At 39.0% G+C, this 22,598-nt stretch overlaps 1 protein-coding gene across 2 annotated transcripts in view; it reads right to left on the bottom strand.

Moving 5' to 3' along the window:
• Window positions 1-2,360: 2,360 nt before the first annotated feature.
• ano1b (anoctamin 1, calcium activated chloride channel b) overlaps window positions 2,361-22,598 on the bottom strand; it is a 65,627-nt gene continuing 45,389 nt past the window's right edge. For both annotated transcript variants that reach the window (XM_016485211.1, XM_016485212.1), the window contains 11 exons: window positions 22,045-22,119; window positions 18,283-18,484; window positions 17,997-18,108; window positions 17,783-17,840; window positions 17,600-17,700; window positions 17,338-17,480; window positions 16,598-16,750; window positions 15,056-15,108; window positions 4,865-5,049; window positions 4,675-4,780; window positions 2,361-4,392 (listed from right to left, as the gene is read on the bottom strand). In XM_016485211.1, coding sequence (XP_016340697.1) covers window positions 4,180-4,392; window positions 4,675-4,780; window positions 4,865-5,049; window positions 15,056-15,108; window positions 16,598-16,750; window positions 17,338-17,480; window positions 17,600-17,700; window positions 17,783-17,840; window positions 17,997-18,108; window positions 18,283-18,484; window positions 22,045-22,119 — 1,401 coding nt within the window. In that variant the 3' untranslated portion in view covers window positions 2,361-4,179. The remainder of the gene's footprint in view (window positions 4,393-4,674; window positions 4,781-4,864; window positions 5,050-15,055; window positions 15,109-16,597; window positions 16,751-17,337; window positions 17,481-17,599; window positions 17,701-17,782; window positions 17,841-17,996; window positions 18,109-18,282; window positions 18,485-22,044; window positions 22,120-22,598) is intronic.

Below are 22,598 nucleotides of genomic sequence, written 5' to 3'. Positions count from 1 at the left end.
ACGAGCCAGGGTGACGGGGAGGATCCGGAGGGCCAAGGCGGAGCAGATGGCTCAGGCGACCGAGGTGTAGGCGGGGATCCGAAAGGCCACGGTGGAGCCGGAGCGACAGAGGACTAAGGTGGATCTGGAGGGAGGGAGGAGCCCAATGGAGCTGGTGGGATGGATTGACGAGGCGCAGCCGGAGGAGTGGAGTCCTGAGACAATGGCGGGTCGATGACTGACCAAGGCGGAGCCAGAGGGACGAGGGATCCCGGCAGAGCTGGTGGACTGCAGAGGCAGAGAGGAGGGAGCTAGGAGACATGGTGGAGCCGCTGGGTCGATGGGCCGAGGCGGAGTCTGGGACTCGGAGGTGAAGACAAGGGATCTTCCAGCCACAACGCTAATGGAGACTGGCAGACCCGCGGCAAACCCACACCACCGATGGTGGGCTGAGGGTGAGCAGAGGGGCTGACAGGGGACAGCGGAGGTGGTGTTGAAGACTGATGAAGAGGTGGTGGGAGTTTTGAGCAGTCCGGGGGTTCAGGGATGGTGTGTGCTGCCCACACACACCAGAAGGCCACTCCCAGCACTGGGAGCAGCAGAGATAGGGGAATGACCTCCATGGTCGAGACAGGACAGGCAGACTGTTCAGGGTAGATAGACAGTTCAGACAGATCAGAGCAGACAAACAGTTCGGGCATGACCTTCATGGTCGTGATGGGACAGACAGACAGTTCAGAGCAGACGAACAGTTCATAAATGGCCTCCATGGCCATAACAGGACAGGCAGAGATTTCAGATGATGACGGAAGACTGGGTAGTTCTGAATAAAAGTCTATTAAATCCCCTGAGTCCAGCTGCAGCTCACCCTCAGCAGTGGCACAGTGGGCGGGGCTTTCCTCTGCGCCCTCACTCTCCACTGTATAATCCTCCATGGCGGGCATTGTTGCTAGCTCACGCACCTGGTCAGACGTTCCATGAGGCTCTGGCTCCAGGGCAAACCTCAGCTCTGTCGCTCCATTAGGAGATGGCTCGTCAGTCGCGGTGGGCTCTGGCTCTCCGTCTGCGGTGGGATCTGGCTGTTGCACCGTGCAGCGGGGTGGTATTTGGCTGGGCTCTGGGTCTGGAGTGGGGCTGGTGAGTTCCTCATCAGCGTGGCAGACGGTGAACTGGGATCCGTTTCTCACCAGTACCCACTCCACAAAGGTGGTGAAATTCCCTCGAGGACTGTCTCCGGACAACTGCGCTCTTCATGCGGTGTTGAGGCTCGCCATGTAGAACGAGCAGAGTGCGTCGTCTGGGTAGTTGTTATTGTTGGCAATGTCCAGAAATAGTCTGGTGTGGTCCTCGAGGGCAAGTTCCCCCTGCTCCAGCAGGAGGAGGAGGAATTCGGGGCGATCCATAAACAAAAAATAAAAGACTTTCGAAAACAAATGAGGGGAAACGCGTCGCTTAACTTCCTGTTTTGTCGGATCTTCAGTCACACTCAGGTGCACTCAAAACACTCACGAAATGATGAAGGTAAAATAATCTTTAATATCCACACAGAAGGTAAATCCACAAGAGGAAGGCTTAGCACAAGGGAAGACATAGACGAGACAAACACTAACTGAACAGACAGGAACTTAAATACACAGGCAAATTAAAGTCAGCATGATAAATTATTTATAATAAACACTACAGTATTCCATTAAAAAATAAGAATTTTCAATTTTGATTTCATGGTGACTTTAAGATAATAAACTAGACACAGGTGAACAGAATGAACTAATCAGACAAGAGGGAAATCTAGGTCAAAACAGGAAAACAAGAGCAAAGACAACAAACTAAAAGTCCATGATCGTGACAGGAGGAGGGGGGGCTGAAAATATTTTTCTCTACAAAAGGAGGGCCTGGGAGAAAAAGTTTGGGAACCAAAAGAGAAAGGAAAACTTGAAATCGTATCATATGACCCCTTTAACAGATGTTATTAAACATTCAGTTCATATATGATCATGATCTTTTTAAATCTACAAATTATTATTTTTTTCATTAATAAATAATTTACATTATAAAATGCTTAACAGAACATTAGATAATATATATTAAAATAGCTACAAATATGAGACCACATGCTTGTATATGTTTACTAATGAACTTATTGAACAATAGATAATGATTAACAGATAATTAGTTAACATAAATTAAAATGCTTAAATGTCATTAAAAGTTCAAGCAAAGGAAACAGAAATATTTATCAAAATAAGAGTCCATGGAACAGAACATAAATTAACAGAAATGTGACCGAATGGCATAATGTCACAAAAGTAAATTGACAGCTGAAGTAGACTTTATTTACTTTATTTCTTTTAAATGTTACATTACAATACACAGTGACACACTCACTAAAGCACATTGTGTTTCTAAATTAAGGCAAGCAAACAGAAGATATAAGTTATATGTATTAACAATGAAGTAGACGTCAGGCAGTAATAAACATCATAGTTGAAAAAAAACAAAAAACAATATGATTGTTCTGCTTGGTATGTAAGACCTTAAAATCTTTGATCTTTGAGTTCTTTGAAGCATGAAATCACCTTCAGTTCATTTGCGTCTTGACGTGTTTGTTTTTACAACCCATTTGGTGCAAACAGTAAATGTTAATCAAAGCCATACATCTCAGGACAGTATACAAATGCCTTAGAAATCTAACAGTCTAAGTGACAAAGATGTATAAAATCTAAAACATTATTGGAGTTAAGATGGAATTTATGGTTTTCAAGTCTGTTACGCTCTATGAACACAATGTGAATGAGAAATATGTCTTTTGAAATGATAATGTTCCACAATGTTAATGCTTGCTCAACATACAGATAATGAATATTCTATCAAGCACCTTTAAATGTGAAAAGCATCAAATGTACAAAAGAATTAAAAGCATTAGAAAAATTCCATTATACAATAAAAGTGAAAACATGAAATATCGAGGTACATTTGATTGAAAAGAATTAAAGCAGAGGAGAGAATGGCTCATCACATTAACATTATTTTTTGAGATGGAGCCCATCTGACAGTTTGAACATACAGAAGAATGAATAAAGACCGTCCACTTCAAATCTGCTGGGGCTTTTTAAAATTCCTTGTTTAAAAAGTCTTACAACTTCTCCCATATTTAGACTTTGTTATAAATAGAGAATAGTAGACATTTTCAATCACAAGTAACTGCAAACAAAGCAACCAAAACCTTTAGGATTGAAAATCAAAAGGAAATATCACATTTCAATCAAAACATCTAACAGCTCTTTTTATGGGTTAAAATGGTAAATTGTTCATTACATTCAGGTTTTTAATGCCTTGACCTGTAACAATAACTGATATGCTTTATATGAGCATTTTATCAGTGTATAAAAACAGTTCAATTTTTTTTAATGTGATACAATTTGTTTAGAGAATCAATTAGTAAGAAGAATAATTCATAAGCTAGAAACATACTTAAGTATGCAAACGTAAATGCTTGGCCAATGCATTGCAAGTGTGTGGTCTCGTACTGTACAATTTGATCTTGTATTACTGTGGTATTAACAAACCTTCATTCTCAAGGGGACGACAGAGTTACTATTTTTCATTACGCTGGATGTGTTCTTCAGGTAGTTTAACTAACTTGCTCAACAAGATTATTCAAAATGTTTTGTCATGACAATAATAGACCTGCAAGACGACACAGAAGACTGTCTTCGCCAGTGTTCATCAGCACTAGCCCTTGAGATCCACAAGCCTCATCAAACACACCTCACCAGGATTACTGGACAATAACTGGTCCTCGGGGACCACAGCTGAACAACTCTGATTTATGCTAATGGCCAGCAATGCTAGGAAACTGTTGCATTATGAATCTGATACAATGATGCACAAAATCCAGCTCACATAGCCAGAAGTGTTTTTGTTCACATACTTCTGTAGAGTACGTTTAGGTCTTTGCATTTTTATTATCATTAGAATGTGTCACAGCAGCATTCACTGAAAGAGAACAATGACATAGAGGGAAATAATAATAATAAAAAAAAAACACGTATAGCACACAAATAACACTTAAGAAGCATGAAGAACTGTACAATATGAACTCAGGCAGTGTGCACTGGCAACAGGCTTTATTTTAGACCCAACAGCATGTCTGGGGTTCGTCTGTGGAATGTAATGATAGAAACTCTGAGGCTGCTGATGTTAGTAGTTTTTGCAGGCTGTGTGAGACATGGAGCGTGAGCGCGTCAGAGTACTCGTCTCTTTGCAGCTGTCCTCTATCCGTGTCTTTCCCTGTTCCTCTTTCATGAACAGATCCATCATGAGGATCTTCTCTTTATAGATCTGTAAACTGATGTCTTTGGGAATATCTGGGATGATCCAGTCCACAACATCACTCATCAACATCACCACATTCTGCAGAAGACGAGAGGAGATGTGCACAAATTAACCAGCCTATCTGTTCCTCATTATATCACAAACTTAACAAGAGAGTGAATTTTTATTTTATTTTATTGATGAGATTCAAGTGGTTTGTCCAGTTCAGTTAAAACACAAAATATCCACAAATATTATTTTCTCAGTTTTTCAACATTTTTATCCTTAGAATGTTTATTTTCTTTGGCAATAATTTAAGGTAGCTGCTGAACTGATAATGTGAATCTCAGAGAGATGTGTCTTTAGATATTAGACACTAACCTGAAAGACAACGACAAATGCTAGTCTGGCTGCCAACACAGCCCAGAACTCTTTTGAGATCTCGTATGGTGTCAGAGACCACGGAGGCTCTCTGTAGTCTTTATACCTGGAGGAAAAGGAGAAATATGTCATTAAATATTTATGTAGAGTGTTAATTGAGTTTAAAGCTCCTATTATAGGTACACCGTACCTGCAGATGTCCACATGGAAGCCCAGGTGGAAAGGCTCCAGTGGGGCGGTACCATTCTGGAAGTGACTGACATTAAAGTAAGACAGCGTGTGGTTGACAAAGCTGTGCATCGACCCATCTGGACTGTACATGTACTGATAGACCAGCCGTGGAATAAAGTCTGATGTGAAGGAGATCACAAATGCCTACAGGAAAGATGGCAGTTTTTAATATTTGTGAAGGATCATTTCCTTTTTTGACATTTAATTGCACACAGGTGGCACACTTAAGCATGCAGAAAATTATTTTCATACATTTAGAATAATTTTAAATATGTAGAAACATTCACACTTCAACATTCATACAAATGCGTGCATGTGAACGGTTTCTAGCTACTGTACAGCATTCAAGATGGTGAAACTGATTGCAGTAAAATCTTTAGTTCCTGCCAAAAAGGCCAATTCATCATAATCTTCTCCTTCAGCACGAAGATCATATCCTCACTGACTCCAATGAAGAAGAAACTTCCTGCTTGCCGTAGAAGAGCCCCAGCAGCGGATTACGGTGCTGACAGTTCTCGCAGCTGAGAACACAAATCTCCCCTGCGGCTCTCCAATGAGACTAGAGCATAGAGCATATTGCATATTTTCAGTGGCGTTTGGTGCAAAATGCTGTGCCATGGATGTGGCTCATGCAGAGCACTCCTGCACTCCTCGGATGAGCACTGTTTGGACAAGCCCACGAAGAGGCTGCGCTCACAGAGACATGCTGTTCTCATTACAAGAGCACACATCTTGCCCCGCTGCACTCGCGGATCACTTCCTTTTTTAGATAGCGACCCCGCCCCTTGTGCTCTGAGGGGAAAAACAGTGGAGTTATGGGGCAAAGCAGATGGGTCCGAGTGAGCTTACCCCGAGTGTGCTCAGATCCCACATGTTTCACTCTAGCCACAGAGAGAGGATTCCCCGGTGCTCTTTTCCCGGCCAGCAAAGGGGGAAGGGGAAGGCCAAGTCCCGTTGCAGTGGGACCTCTTTCCAAGAAGGCTTGGAATGTTCCTCCCAATCCCTGGTCCAGATGCAGATGTTGGAGTATGTGTTTGTTGCCAATGCTGGGTTTGCCCCAATAGATGTTTGTGCACCCATACAATTGACCTATAGGTAAGCCCCACCCCCCTTAGTTACTGTTGCGAACTCGGACAAACAAAAGGAGTTGCTAACTGTCTTACAATGACAGCTGTCATTGTGAAAACCTTGTCCCTATATCTTTTTGATAAATTTTGGACACAGAAGGACCACCATTCAAGTGGGACTTAAATATGCCATGGAGGGATATATAAAAGATTTTAAAATAAATATTGTGGGTATTAATTTGGAAGGGAGGGTTTACAGATCACAATGCAAGCAGGAGAAGCCTCATGTTATGTTCGTCACGCTCCCAGAAAACAACATCCCAGATCAACACTGTTCATGTATCGCAGGGTACGATAAATTAATTTACATTTAACCAGTTTAATACGAAGAGACAGTGAAATGTAGACCTTCGTTTATGTGTTTTTGCCCTACACTGTACAAGACGCGAGAACAGTCCGCTATTTAGGTTTGTATGGACTAGTTTTAGCCAGCGATACCTTGCTAAAGCACAAGATGACATTAATGTTCTGCTTGAGCAGATGAAAATTGTAACTTAATGAGAGTATGACAACCAGAAAACGAAAGTTTATGTCTTCATTGGGATTGGGGTTGAATGCTTTGGGACATTTTTCTCCATTTTGTTTGGCTTTAGGAAATAGAATAAAATTAATTCCATTGCCTATCCTCTCAGGATACCTGGAATCACTGTTACAAGCACCCCAGGCACATCGTTTTTCCATTTTTGAAGCATAAACCCCATAAAAACAATGCGAGCATCGGATCTTCCAGTGTTTCTCTATGGCGCTGAAACCTACAGATGTCCGAGTTCCGCTCCCCGTGCTACTGATACTCGACTGCCATTGGCTCATCTGCGTTCGAGGGGAGGGGCTTACCAATTAGGTCAATTCTGGCATGGGAAGCCATCTTGGGCATTCTGGGTTCTGCAGACTATAGAAAAAGATACTCACTCCAATTCACTCACAGACTTCCCCGCTTCAGGGGTGTGATCCAAACTTCAGTCCAGAACAATGATAACAGCCGCTATTTGCTCATTCCAAAGAAAGATGGCAGGCTCAGGCCCATCCTTGATCTCAAACACGTCAACCGCACCCTGACAAAGCGGCCATTCATGATGTGGCCCGGTTGTTTGAAAAAGTTCCTCGCACAGGTTTGCCCAGGTGACTGGTTCTTATCGATGGATCTGAAAGATGCTTATTTTCATGGCTAACAGTATACATTCCTCCCATTCTGACTTTTACAAAGTTTATGGACGTGGCCCTCTCTGAGACAGAAGGAAGTGCGCATCATCAACTACAGTGCCTTGCAAAAGTTTTCCACATTTTGTAAAAATGTGTTTTAAAATGTATTTTATGTGATAGACCAAGACAAAGTGGAACATAATTGTGAATTGGAAGGAAAATTATAAATAGATAAAAAAAATAAAAACCCTCTTAGGTTTGTTAGAGAACATTAGTGAACAAACAGCATCATGAAGACTGACAGGCCGGGCAAGGAGAGCATTAATCAGAGAAGCAGCCAAGAGGCCCATGGTAACTCTGGAGGAGCTGCAGAGATACACAGCTCAGGTGGGAGAATCTGTCCACAGGACAACTATTAGTCGTGCACTCCACAAATCTGGCCTTTATGGAAGAGTGGCAAGAAGAAAGCCATTGTTGAAAGAAAGCCATAAGAAGTCCCGTTTGCAGTTTGCGACAAGCCATGTGGGAGACACAGCAAACATGTGGAAGAAGGTGCTCTGGTCAGATGAGCCCAAAATTTAACTTTTTGGCCTAAATGCAAAACGCTATGTGTGGCGGAAACTTAACACTGCACATCACCATGAACACACCATCCCCACCGTGAAACATGGTGGTGGCAGCATCATGTTGTGGGGATGCTTTTCTTCAGCGGGACAGGGAAGCTGGTCAGAGTTGATGGGAAGATGGATGGAGCCAAATACAGGGCAATCTTAGATGAAAACCTAAGATACAGCCAGAGCTACAATGGAATGGTTTAGATCAAAGCATATTCATGTGTTAGAATTGCCCATTCAAAGTCTAGACCTAAATCCAATTGAGAATCTGTGGCAAGACTTGAAAATTGCTGTTCACAGACACTCTCCATCCAATCTGACTGAGCTTCAGCTATTTTGCAAAGAAAAATGAGCAAAAATTTCACTCTCTAGATGTGCAAAGCTGGTCAAGACATACCCCAAAATACTTGCAGCTGTAACTGTAGCGAAAGGTGGTTCTACAAAGTATTGACTAAGGAGGGCTGAATACAAACACACGCCACACTTTTCAGACATTTATTTGTAAAAAAAAAATTTAACATTTATAATTTTCCTTTCAATTCACAATTATGTGCCACTTTGTGTTGGTCTATCACATAAAATCCTAATAAAATAAATTTTTGTTTGTGGTTGTAACATGACAAAATGTGGAAAAGTTCAGTGGGTATGAATACTTTTGCAAGGCACTGTACCTCCTCTTATGGGCACAGTGTAACCTGCGCTCCTTGAAGGCAGTGCACGTGCCAGGCAGATTGAACCAGGGAGTGGATATGCTATCCCGGGGCAGTGTGTCTTCAGAGGAATGGAGACTCAACCACCAAATAGTTCGGATGATTTAGGAGGTCTTTAGGAAGGCAGAGGTTGACCTCTTTGCCTCAGTATACAACTCTCATTGCCCAACATTTTTTTGAAGGAACAAGACGCACTGCCTCACAAATGGCCCAATGCATGCCTGTAAGGCAAGGCAAGGCAAGGCAAGTTTATTTATATAGCACATTTCATACACAATGGTAATTCAAAGTGCTTTACATAAAATAAATGAAAAATAATAAAAAAAACAATAAGACAAGGAATTTAAAACTTTGAAAATGATTTAAAAATAGATTTAAGAGGTTTAAAATGAATTTAAAACAGTTAAGAACAGAAAATGATTATACATAAAATATAGTACAATCAGTTCGGACACTGCACAGTGCTCATTCAGTAAATGCACAGCTAAACAGAAGAGTTTTGAGTCTAGATTTAAATGTGACTAATGTTTTAGCACATCTGATCTCTTCTGGAAGCTGATTCCAACTGCGGGTGGCATAATAACTAAAAGCGGACTCCCCTTGTTTTGTGTGAACCCTTGGTATTTCTAACCGACTCGATCCTAATGATCTGAGTGGTCTGTTAGGTTTATAATCAGTGAACATATCTGCTATGTATTTAGGTCCTAGGCCATTGAGTGATTTATAAACGAGTAAAAGTACTTTAAAATCAATCCTAAATATAACTGGAAGCCAGTGTAAGGACCTAAGAACTGGTGTGATATGCTCAGATTTTCTGGTTCTAGTCAGAATTCTGGCAGCAGCGTTCTGGATGAGCTGCAGCTGTCTAATGGTCTTCTTGGGAAGGCCGTGAGGAGACCATTACAATAGTCCACCCTGCTGGTGATAAAGGCATGAACAAGTTTCTCCAAGTCTTGACTGGAAACAAAACATCTAATTCTTGCAATGTTTTTTAGATGATAGTATGCTGATTTAGTTACTGCTTTGACATGACTACTGAAACTAAGGTCTGTCTCCAGAATCACACCAAGATTCCTGACTTGATTTTTAGTTGTCAAACCCCTAGAGTCAAGGTATGCATTCACCTTGAAAACTTCATCTTTGTTTCCAAATGCAATGACTTCAGTTTTTTCCTTGTTTAACTGAAGAAAGTTCTGGCACACCCAACTGTTAATTTCATCAATGCATTGGCAAAGGGAGTCAATGGGGCTGTAGTCATTTGGCGATAATGCTAGGTAAATCTGGGTATCATCAGCATAGCTGTGATAGGCAATTTGGTTCTTTCTCATTATTTGACTTAGTGGGAGCATATACAGGCTAAACAAGAGCGGTGCAAGAATTGAGCCTTGTATGCCTTTTCCCCGAATGCTCTGCTCCCACAGGTCATCAGATGAGTTAGGGAAATCAGATACTTAGTTCTTCTGGTGGCCCCATTCTGGCGGAACCAATCGTGGTTCCCTGAGTTGGTACAGCTGCTATTGGCAGCCCCTTGGCTGATTCCGCTGAAGAAGGACCTTCTCTCTCAGGTGAGTGGGACAATTTGGAACCCCCAACCAGAGTTGTGGAGTCTACATCTGTGGCCCAGGAGCCTTTGCAGCTCCCCACGAGGGTCGCCAACACTATCTCAGAGACCAGAGCCCCATCTACTAGATGCCTCTATACCCTCAAGTGGTCTGAATTCTCTGATTGGTGTGCAGTCCGGGATGAAGACCCATCGTCTTGCGACATGTCATCCATCTTGTCCTTCTTACAGGAGCTGCTGGATAAGGGGCGCACTCTTTCTTTGCTCAAAGTATACGTGGGGGCCATAGTAGAGAATCCATGCTCTCATGACCGGCCAGTCTATAAAAAAAACACAACTTAGTCGTGAAGTTTCTGCGGGGAGCCAGGAGACTGAATCTGCCTCGCCCTTATACAGTTCTGACCTGGGATCTATCCACAGTCCTCAGGGCCCTTCGAGGCCCTTCGTTTGAGCCACTTCAGTCGGCCAACTTGCGGCCCCTATAGCTTAAGACAGCCCACCTGCTGGCTTTAGCATCAGTCAAGCGAGTGGGCGACCTGCAGACGCCCTCTCTGGGTGCTTCCTGCCTTCATTACCCTATTAGCTCTTCCCACCTCGGAGGATGAACAGGCTGCTAATTTACTCTCCCCAGTCCAGGCCCTTAGGATATCTACAGAGCAGTATCGCCAATCAGAGCAGCTTTTTGTGTGCTTCTGAGGCTGCTCTAAAGGGCTGCCAGTTATGAAGCAGAGATTATCCAGCTGGATAGTAGATGCCATAGCACTCCACTAGGGGAATGGCCTCCTCCTGGGCTTGGTCCACTTGGTCTCTATTGGAGATATCTGTGCGGAAACTGGCTGGTCTTCACTGTCTACCTTTGCTAGGTTTTATAACCTGGACATCCCTGCTCTTCAGATGTTGATCTTGTCAGCTTAATCATCCTGCAACCTGCTAGTGGTTGGGACTACTTTTGTCTGAGGACTCTGATCTCATGGCCTGGGCCTCGCTGATTCTGGGTGTACATCCTTGGTTCCCTGAGATAACGGCAACAAGCAAATGGAGTCCGACCCCACATGTGGTCATGGTGTGGACTTGTTTGTTGTCATTTTTAAAATGTAATTTAATTTCTTGAAATGAATCTCGCTGAAATAAGAACAGGAACACCATGCAAACATAAACTGCATTAGGATGTGATTTAGACTGAAATTTAGGGTCAGATTTACTAACAGCTTGCACCAGCACAAACCCTCTTTTGGCATTAAAAAAACTACTTTCAGGATTTACTAAAGATGCACAGTGAAAAATTGGAGATGAAAATCCATGGACACAGCAATTTTTGCTGTTGACCTTATTTCATAAGCATTTGTAAGAGTTTCCCTTTGAGACGCAGAATTTATGGTAGGAAAGAATTTACAGTGATGGGCAGTAGCGTCACTACATGTAGTGACGCTACTAGCTTAACTACATTTCTCAGTAGCGTGGTGGTAGCGTCAACAAAAGCTACATTTTTCAAAGCATTCTGAAGCTCAAGCTCAAATCGTAAATATACTGGCTAAGGATCACTGATCCTGGACCAGTAAAAGTGACGCCACCGCCACTAAACCTCGTAACTCCATTGGCTGTTCAATCTGTCAGTCAAACCTCATTATTCCTCCCGCCTCTCTTGTGAATGAAGTGTGGTGCGCAGTTTGGAGCATTTCAGATTATTTGCAATCTGATGGTAAATAAAGAACTGTTGATTGAATAAGTACAGCGTTTTCTTTACTGAAGAAACACTATATTTATAAAGGCTAATGTTTTTCTTTATTTGAGGAGCAGAGAAGAGTGTCTTAGTCCAGCATTTGTTGTCGAGTCACAGCCAAATAGCTTTTGATATTTTGGCCAAATAACAGACAAAACCGAGCGCCAACATAGTGACAGAAATCTGTATAACCTGCAAGTTCCTGAAAACCTAAACGCGATGCATGCACTGCCTTTGATGTGGTGGTAATGTCGGGAAAAACCATTCGCTGGTCAAAAACTTGATTTTGGTGAAATGTTAATAATATAATGACACATTCAACGAATGCAAATAATCATAGCCTATCTGTAGGCCTATACATTTATATGGTAACACTATACAATAAGATTTCATTAGTTAATGTTAGCTAATGTATTAGCAAACATGAGCATACAATGATCAATACATTTATTACAGTATTAATCTTTGTTAATGTTAGTTAATGAAAATACAGTCATACATTGGTAGTTTAAGTTTGCTCACTGAGCATTAACCAATGTTAACAAAAACAACTTTTGATTTTAATAATGCATTAGTATATATTGAAGTTAACATTAATAAATGCTGCAGAAGTATTGTTCATTCTTAGTTCATGTTAACTACACTAGTTAACTGATGTTAACTAATGAACCTTATTGTGAAGTGTTACCATTTATATAAATGTATCTGTATAGCCTGCAATAAAGCCACAATACCAACTACTAGGGATGTGCCGATACGAGTATCGGTACCGAATAGTTCACGGGGCAAATTCCAAATGGAAGTGAGCAGGGCACGTGCGTGCCATTATGTAGTCGTTTGGAATGCACTTGGCAAAGGGAGCGATGTAATTTCCTCATTATCTTCAGCTGGGATTTTCCCATGACAATACAGCACGTGTCTGTCAGCAGATGTTACTGTTTTACTGTCATAAATGTCTTTTTATTGTTGTTAGCATAACTGTTGCAAATAAACATACATTTTATATTTTAAAAAGTTTTTAAAATATGCTATATAATATATAAAAACTAATATATATAAAAACTTTTTAAAATATAAAATGTATATTTTTTTTATGCTGGTGTCCATCAACGAATCTGCTGACGGAGACCGTGCTGCGTTGTCACGGTGCCAGCTGAAGATAATGAGGAAATTACGTCGCTTCCTTTGCCAAGTGAATTCCAAACGACTACATAATGGCACGCATGTGCCCTGCTCACTCCAAAGTCCCCACTCCAAGGAGATAGGGATGATCACTTCCATTTGGAATTTGCCCCGTGAACCATTCGGTACCGATACTCGTATCGGCACATCCCTACCAACTACCAATAGGACGTTTCCGGCCGACAGCAAAATGAAAATGAAATTTTTAGAAAATAGCTTAGATGTAGTAAATTACTTTTGCCATGTTGCTGTAGCTTAGCTTGCTACATTTCCCAGGGCTGTAGCTTTAGTGTAGTGAAGCTTCATTTAATGATGAGTAACTGTTAGCTACATTTTCCAAGTAGCTTGCCCAACACTGAGAATTTACATGAATCACTCAAAATTATTTACTATGGTATGTGGTAGTCAATTTACTGGTATTTGCGCCATTATTTACCACCAAAAAAAGCATGTCTTAACCCATTTTGCGCTTGCCATGGCTGCAATTGTTGCTGCCAGGAGGAAGCAGCAACAGAACAGAACAGAACAGACAGAGCTTGGTAGAAGGGAGAGAATTTTTTCCATTTGTATTAATTTATTTGGAATGCCAGAGGAAGACATTATCCAAACACATTGTTTACCATATATAAATAATGTGGCAACATTATTTTTTATTTGCTCTGCTTGTTTGGGACCTTATGCTCATTTGCACTGTTCTTGGTAGATTGCACTGGTCATTATGGAAATGAGATGTTACATCTGTGTTCTTTAACGTGGCATTGTCACACGCGCTCTTGGAATTGCGCTCTCATGCTCATTTTCCTTGTTTAGTAAATCTGGCCCTTAGACTGTTCTACTTTATTTTTAGTTAAGTGAAATCTTGAAAAGACACAATCAGTGGCTAAATTAAGGAAAAATAAAGCATCAACAGGTGTTGACATTTCCCAACAGCACAGCAGTAATGACTTTATGAACTACTTTACTTCCAAGATAGATACTATTAGAGATAAAATTGTAACCATGCAGACGTCAGCTACAGTAACGCATCAGATAGTGTGCTATAGATCCCCTGAGGAACAATTCCACTCATTCTCTACTATAGGAGAGGAAGAATTGTATAAACTTGTTAAATCATCTAAACCAACAACATGTATGTTAGACCCTATTCCATCTAAGCTCCTAAAAGAGGTGCTTCCAGAAGCCATAGATCTTCTTCTGACTATTATTAATTCGTCATTGTCATTAGGATATGTCCCCAAAACCTTCAAACTGGCTGTTAATAAGGCTCTCATCAAAAAACCACAACTTGACCCCAAAGAACTAGTTAATTACAGACCGATCTCGAATCTCCCTTTTCTGTCCAAGATACTAGAAAAGGTAGTATCCTCACAATTATATTATAGAATAATATTATATATAATTATATTATAGATTTCCAGTCAGGATTTAGATTGTATCATAGTACTGAGACTGCTCTCATTAGAGTTACAAATGACCTGCTCTTATCATCTCATGACATCACTGAATTCAATGATGAACTGCCTTTAACTGAAAATTGAGTGTTTACTATTGTCATTTTGCATTATTGACACACTATTTTCCTGTTTAATGCTGTAAATTTGCTTTGACACAATCTGTATTGTTAAAAGTGCCATATAAATAAATAAAGCTGACAATCATCAGCTACAGTACAATCACTTTTGCGATGTGGCTTTGTGTTTGCCAAGGGCTATCTTTGGATCTGATGTTAGCTTGACAATAGCTTGTCAGTTCTTCAGAAGCTCAATGGTCACTGCTACATGAAGCCAAAGACTTCTTCCAATATTTTCAAACAGGACGGAAGTTCTAGTGCTACGATTTCTAGTTTTTTTAATGGCATTAACTCAGTGTGGAGTTGAGGCACTACAGGGTTGGATTTGACATGCAAATTTGCAGTGTTGACCAATAAGAAGTCACTTGAGTTAGCAGTGACCTCTGACTGAGCAATGTCTGCTCAGACACTTGTTTATAATGGTACTGTTAAAGAATATAAAGTGCTGTGGAAAAAAAGAGGTGGAAATTCACAGTTCAAAGGTAAATGTGACAGCTAGTGATACTACATTATTAGACACACTTACATTGACAATAACTGCCACTTTTGCGACTCCTCTTAGAATATTATACCAGATTCCTGTGAAGACATCATGAGGAACACAATTAGTTTATGAGGATTTTTAGGTAAACCTGTTAAAATACACCCAACAGATGATGCAAAACAATTATTAATTTTATGGAAAGATTTGCAGGAATATTACAACTGCAGATACATGAAACTCAATATATTCTAAATATTCCATGATTTTCTCAAACTGGAGGACAAGTTCAAAAGATTTTCAATGGTAGCGGACAGTTATGCTGATCACAGAGCTTAAACTATATGGAAGAAAAATAGACAAATGTCTTTGAAACAAAAAAGCATGTTGAATTGCACTAACTGAAAAAATAATGCATTAACAGTGCTTGCATTTTCATGCCTTGTATTTTCAGGGTTTACATTTTTAGTTTCTGAAATTTAACAGTTGTTTATTTAAGCTGTGAATATTTCAATTCAAATCATTTCGCACACATTTTCATAATTAAAAATTTAGTAATTCATATTCACCTTCCAGAGTTCACTTTCATTATATGGAGGTAAGAGGAAAAGAAAATCCCATTTCTGAAGACGATCAGTTCCTCTCAGAGATACATTCATGTAACCCCCCACATATTTGTCTTCCTCGAGCACCGTGACTGCCTGGTACAGTATTTTCTCCTCTTTACAGACTTCATAAAAATTCCACACAAATTGCATTTTGATTTCAATGCAGTTTGTGTGCAATTCTGGAACAGAGATCAGTCAAAATAAAAACCGGCTCAACCGGTCAACCAAAACTTTCCCACACTGCTGATTTAAAACAAGCAGGCGGTTCTTCGAGCTCTTGCATGCCATCTGAACATGAACTCTCTGTTCTTGTTTTGGGTTGGTGTGCAGATCATCTCTTCTTCTGCTCTTTCCTGTTGTGATGGTTCCTGAATCTGGATTGATCGCACTGACTGTATTCATCATCTGACTGCATGAACCAAACCGTTACGGTACGGGACGAATACATGAACCGTTACACCCCTAATCGGTACTCTACTGCTAACACTGCAGTTCCCGGATGTGCAGTGATGAATTTTTTATTTATTTATTTTTTGCCAAATTTGAACCACTGAATTTGTGGAAGCAAATTTGTAAAGTGAAATAAAATGGACTGAAAATTGCCTGTCGAATATTATACATCGTATTTTTAAACAGATTATTTTGAAAGTGAACTCTGGAAGGAGAATATGAATTATTGAATGTTTAATTATGAAAATGTGAAATGTTTTGAATTGAAATATTCACAGGTTAAATAAACAACTATGTTAAATTTCAGCCCCTAAAAATGCGAACTCTGAAAATGGAAGGCATGAAAATGCAAGCACTGTTAATGCAATGCATTCTTTTTTTTCAGTTAGCGCAGTTCAACGTGCTTTTTTGTTTCAAAGACTTTTGCCTTTAATTTTCTTCCATAAAACTAAGGCAGGAATATTTATTTGAGTTTTATTATATGATGTACTAACTGTGAGAAGTGAAAGCTGACAGTGTAAATACGGACCTATGTCTTTGCCTCTGGCTGCATCTGGTCTTCTGAGTTCTGCCACAAACTTCTTGGCATCAAGACGGATTTCAATGATGTTGTTCAGGAGGGCAAACAGAGGCGCCAGTGGGAAAGATGCCACAAAGAGAGTCACAAAGCCAAACTGGATTACTGCAGGAATGGAAGCACAATAATTAATTAATAATTAATGAATTAATTTGGCAAAACAAGACTACCTTCTCTGTAAGGAGTAAAACATCTGAAAATTGTTTAGTAAAAAAAAGACTAGCCTACATTTTCTTTGTTGGCCATTGGTTGTGACTGGTTTGGACTTTGGAATCCAGATTTGGTAAAGACGTTATGTTATTATATTATAGCTGTAGTTAATAGTTCAAGAGTTGGTTTCACAATTTATCAAAGTACACAGCAAAAAAGTTGGAACCTGAATTTGTAAGAATTTCCCCCTACTTCTCTGCTTCATTTATACTTAAAAATGGCTTCATCCATGTTTTTTGAGGGGTACAAACAATCTTAATAAAAGAGTCACCCACGATATTAATAATAAAAATAATAATGTTGAAATATGCTAAGGTCCTGAAACAGATTACACGCAAGTAAATGGCTTTTGAACCAATCAAATACAAATTTTAAACTCAGTGAATAAAACTGTACCAATGAAATATATATGAAGACAAGTAATGAACAATTTATCCGTTATGATGATTTTGTTTGGTTTATGAGTGTGTAAAAACACTCACTCATCTCCATGTATTCGGGCGTGAGGCCAGCAAAGGGCTCCAGGAAATGATCCGTCTCATAACGCTGTAACTTCTTCTCATATTCCTCTTCCTGGAAAGAGCCTCTCTTGGATTTAATGTATCTGATCAGCTTCTTCAGTTTACTGCAGTAAAGCAAATAAGACTTAAAAGCACGCAAACACAATACGCTTTCAATGTGTCCATAAAAGCCTCTTGTGATCACTCAAACAGTGGTGTGTGTGTGGGTCAGCGTGACACTCACGGGACGCCGATCTCAAACAGGTTGTTCTGGATGAGCTGTTTGCCGAGCATTGTGATGCTGAGCTGAATGCAGAGCTCCATGAGACAGCCGCCATGAGCGCACTGAGCAAACACATCAAACCATCACGTCAGCTGCTGCAATCAATCCCTTCATCAGAGAACTCATGTGTTTCTGTTTTCATACCTCCTCCATCCGATAGGACTCAAACACATAGAGATAGCTTCCCGGACGCCCCCCGAGTCTGAATGGGAACACAGTTAGTCATTCATGTTTAGTATGAACTTGACAATACTTTCATTAATTCATCAACTCTGAATGTAAATGAACAGACAAAAGCACATGGAGCTTTCCTCTAAGGTTGTGTGAGATAAAACTGGTCTGGATATGTATTACCCACCTGCCTCTAAAAAATGCAATGTATATGATGGGAGTGAACGCATTCACGAACTTGAGGATGAAAGTTTTGAAGATCAGCCTTTCTTCAAAGCTCTTGTCCGTTTTAGGAACCTCTGAGGAGACAACCATAACACAAATGCTTGATATTCACACGTTATATTTTACACATGACTGAAAGAAGTAAACGTCAAAGATCAACAGCACTAAGTCAGTCTGAATGTCATCATATATCAATGATCAATATCAAATCAATGATGAGCATAGCTCTACTAAACACAACAACTGACCGAGAACAGTGAGCCAACGTGCGACGGCGCCGTACACTTCATCCAGAATGAGAATAACCACCAGGTTTATGATGGCCGCTGTGGTTTTAACCGTCAGTCTGACATTGGAGCGGGTCATGGGGTTTGAGCTCATAGCCAGAGCGGCTTTGGTTGAGATCCGGTATAAAATCACACCAAATACAATAGCAAACGTCACACCGATCTGTAAAATAGCGAGGGATGCATTTAATTTGGCTGACAGGTCTTTGAACTCAAAGTACAACCAGATAAACACCAGTAAGACATCTGTGAAAAACAAGATGAAATATTAAAAATTATATGCCTTTAAATGAAGCCATGATATAATGAAGATATAAGTATAGGAACTTTATTGACTTTAAATTTAGTTTGGAAAGTTTTAAAAAGCTGAAGAACACATTTATTTGAAGAAAAAAGTCAGATTAATTACTGAAGGCATTGTTCATTATTGAATAGGTTATGTTCTCAGCAAAGTCCCACAGGCAGAATATAAAAGTGACTACGAATCATTCAGTGCATTATCAACACAGGTCACATTGCTTTGTTAATTTAAATGGAAATCTTCTGCTATTGTATCAAATTTCAATAACATAAAAATAAAAGTTTTTTTTTATGAGAAACACTGGCAGATTAATCTTTGTATGTATGATGTATGATAAAGGTACAGTAGATAAAAGGTATGTAAACCTTTAATATATAGCAACATGTGGACAAGAGGCTTCCTGTAGCTGCCGATCAGATTATTGTTGTTGTTGAGTAGCTGGAGGCGTTTTGGCAGTCTCCTCAGTACTAAACTATTTCTGTTCGTGTGTATTTTTAGGATGTCCCAAAAGCTTCAGTATTTGACCGTAAGGTCGTGATTCTGGGCCAGTGTTTGAACAGAGGATGCCTGGACATTCTGCTAAAGAACTTTCTGACTGCTTGACGGATCAAAGAACAAGCAAACTAGTTATCTGGAATCTGGATCACCTTAGAAACATTAATGGATGTTGGATTCTATAACATTAATGGATAATGGACTCAAGAATAAACAGCAATATAGAAAAATAAAGATTCAGGTTTCAGTGGGCAAAAAGAATTTAACACTTGGTTGCATACATTTAAATGACAAATGAAACATATGAAAAAAAAAAAAACACCAATACTGAAATTTTATAAACCTAATAATGATACCAGCATTACCAACATTTGGTACCTGATGCTTCCAAACACTCCTGTGCATAATTGTGTTTGCACAAAGGTTTCAACGTACACCGCGAGTTTGCACTGAACTGAAATGACTGCCAGGGGTCAGTCAGGAGTGAAAACAGTATTTAAATGTGGTATTGCATCTGAAATGGCAATGATTTACAGTGTTTTGTCAAAAAAGATCTGTTCATTAAGTCAGGGAGTGTACATGCAGAGTAATAGAACTGCCACTTATTTTATTACATGTAAAATGTTGCATTGTTCTTAATTTGATTACTTTTCACTTAATGTCACCATGAAATCAAAACTAACATTTTTTTTTTGAATGGAATGCTGCAGTGTTTATTATTGATGATTTATCCATGCATATAATTTTTTTTTTTTTAATTAATGTGCTCTCATAATCTTTAATCAAAACAGTTTCCCATCCACCCAGTGGGCACCTTGATATCAATTCGACGTCAAATGTTAGACAAGACTTGATCAAGATGCTGTAACATCATTTTAAATTCAGTTTGGACGGCAATTTCTTCCAGTGGTAATTGGGTGAAAATAGGAAGTTAATCCCACGCTGAAGTTGGTTTAATGTATATGTAGGCCAATATGTTTGACATTCAATTTACACCAAATCAACATCATGTCAAGTTTAGACGTCAGTTTGATTTGCATATTTGACCTGTTATTTGACGTCAGTTTTGATGTCAATTGCATGTCTTTTCAACACTAATTGCCCACTGGACAGGGAATAATAATCTGGGACAATAAGCGCTCCCCTCCAGCAGCCTGTCACTCACGTGAGATCACAGCTGGAGAAAACCACAATGATCCAGAGATCCAATCAATTCCCAATGGACAAAATCATATCCTGTCCTGTTTAAGAAGCCATTTCACTCAGATATACTTAAAAATACCAATTTCCATTTCATGCCAACAATGTTTACACTTTGAAGAATAGATGCTAATCTTTTCTTATAATTGTCATTATTATTAATTATTATAATTATACTTTTTACTTTAATTTCTATACTGAATTTTAATTTTCATATAGTTAAAACAGTTAAATAACTGAATAGTTCCAATAATTTTGGTACCAAGAACCGTAAAATTTTACTGCTGTTGGTACTGACTACTGAAATTTTGGTATTACGACAGCACTAGTGCAGAGAGTAATATTGTGAGATATTATTACAATTTAAAATAGCTGTATTCTATGTGAATATACTGTAAAATGTCATTTATTCCCGATGATCATTACTCCAGTCTTCAGTGTCACATGATCTTTTAGAAATTCTAATATGCTGATTTGCTGCTCAAGAAACATTTATGCTGCTTAATATTTTTGTGGAAACATAATTTTTACTGTCACTTTTGATCAATTTGATGCTTCCTTGCTGAATAAAAGTTTTGAACGGTAATATATATAGAACACATGTACCCTTTTAAGCATGGTGCCCACTACAGTAGACAGATGTATTTTTTGGTGAACAGCAACAAACCCATTAATAATACCTGATGTTTTTTTAATATATATATTATTCTTTTGAAAAGTATATTTTTACCTGTCTGAATCTCCTGGAATAAAAGACAGAGGTAGATATTCCAGAGGTAGCTGATGCTTCACCACTTTCCTCAGCCATGTTGAATTTATGTTGTCATAGATAAAGAAAACAATGACATATACAGAGGACAGTCATATAAAATGATGGGTAAGGGTCAAAGGTCATCACCCATGGTGGTTTGGATGGTTAAAATGGATTTTAAAGATCTGTCCACTCTAGTTGAAACCATGCATCAGAGGGTTACGTCAAATCATGATGTCTGCCTGTGCCAAATGTATTTATGCAAACATATTCATATTCAAACCCAGTGGGCAATTGATGTAGAAAAGGCATCAAACGGACGTCAAATAACAGGTCAAATATGCAAATCAAACTGACATCAAAATCTTGACATGACGTTGTTTTGGTGTAAATTGAATGTCAAACATATTGACCTACATATACATTAAACCAACTTCAGCGTGGGATTAACTTCCTATTTTCATCCAATTACCACTGGAAGAAATTGTTGCCCAAACTGAATTTAAAATGATGTTACAGCATCTTGATCAAGTCTTGACTAATATTTGACATCAAATTGATATCAAGGTGCCCACTGGGCATGCTCATATATGGATTGAATATGAATATGTATGAGATAATTTACATTATGTTTTCATTTGTTAGCGTTAGTTAACTACATTAGTTAACATGAACTAACAATTAACAATGCTTTTATAGCATTTATTCATAGTTAATACTGATTACAGCATTTACATTTTTTTTAAATTAAATGTTGTATCTGTTAACATTAGTTAATGCACTGTGAAGTGTGAACTAACATGAACAACGTAATTATAGGCATAAAACTAACATAAAGATTAAGAAATGCTGTAAAAATAAGTTCCTCATTGTTAGTTTATATTAGCTAATGCATTAACTAATGTTAACAAATAAGACTTTATGGTAATGTGTTGTCAGATGCATGAATTCATATGCTGGCGTAAGACAGCCTTACCATTAAAAGCATCATGATGAGGTTTGTCATATATGCAGGAAATCTGTCTCTACATGTCAGCTTTTCTTTCTCTGGCTAAAGAATAAGAAAAAAAAATTGAGTGCAAAACACATCAGGGATGACAGAGGAGTATTTGTTTGTGTTGGCAAGGTCAGGAAATTTTTAATTTTAGTAAGTCTATGGTTACAAATATTTCAGCAAATCTATAACAATTAAATAAAAATGAAATTGAAATTGAAATTAAATTGAAACAATAAAAGCACTATAAAATATTGCAGTTTATTTTGGCAATATACACTGAACAAAATTATAAACGCAACACTTTTGTTTTTGCCCCCATTTTTCATGAGCTGAACTCAAAGATCTAAGACTTTTTCTATGTACACAAAAGGCCTATTTCTCTCAAATACTGTTCACAAATCTGTCTAAATCTGTGTTAGTGAGCACTTCTCCTTTGCCGAGATAATACATCCACCTCACAGGTGTGGCATATCAAGATGCTGATTAGACAGCATGATTATTGCACAGGTGTGCCTTAGGCTGGCCACAATAAA

This window comes from Sinocyclocheilus anshuiensis, unplaced genomic scaffold, assembly GCF_001515605.1.
Source record: "Sinocyclocheilus anshuiensis isolate Anshui unplaced genomic scaffold, SAMN03320099.WGS_v1.1 scaffold445, whole genome shotgun sequence".
In the NCBI taxonomy this organism is placed as follows: Eukaryota; Metazoa; Chordata; class Actinopteri; order Cypriniformes; family Cyprinidae; genus Sinocyclocheilus; species Sinocyclocheilus anshuiensis.
This window is presented reverse-complemented; position numbering and strand designations above follow the sequence as displayed.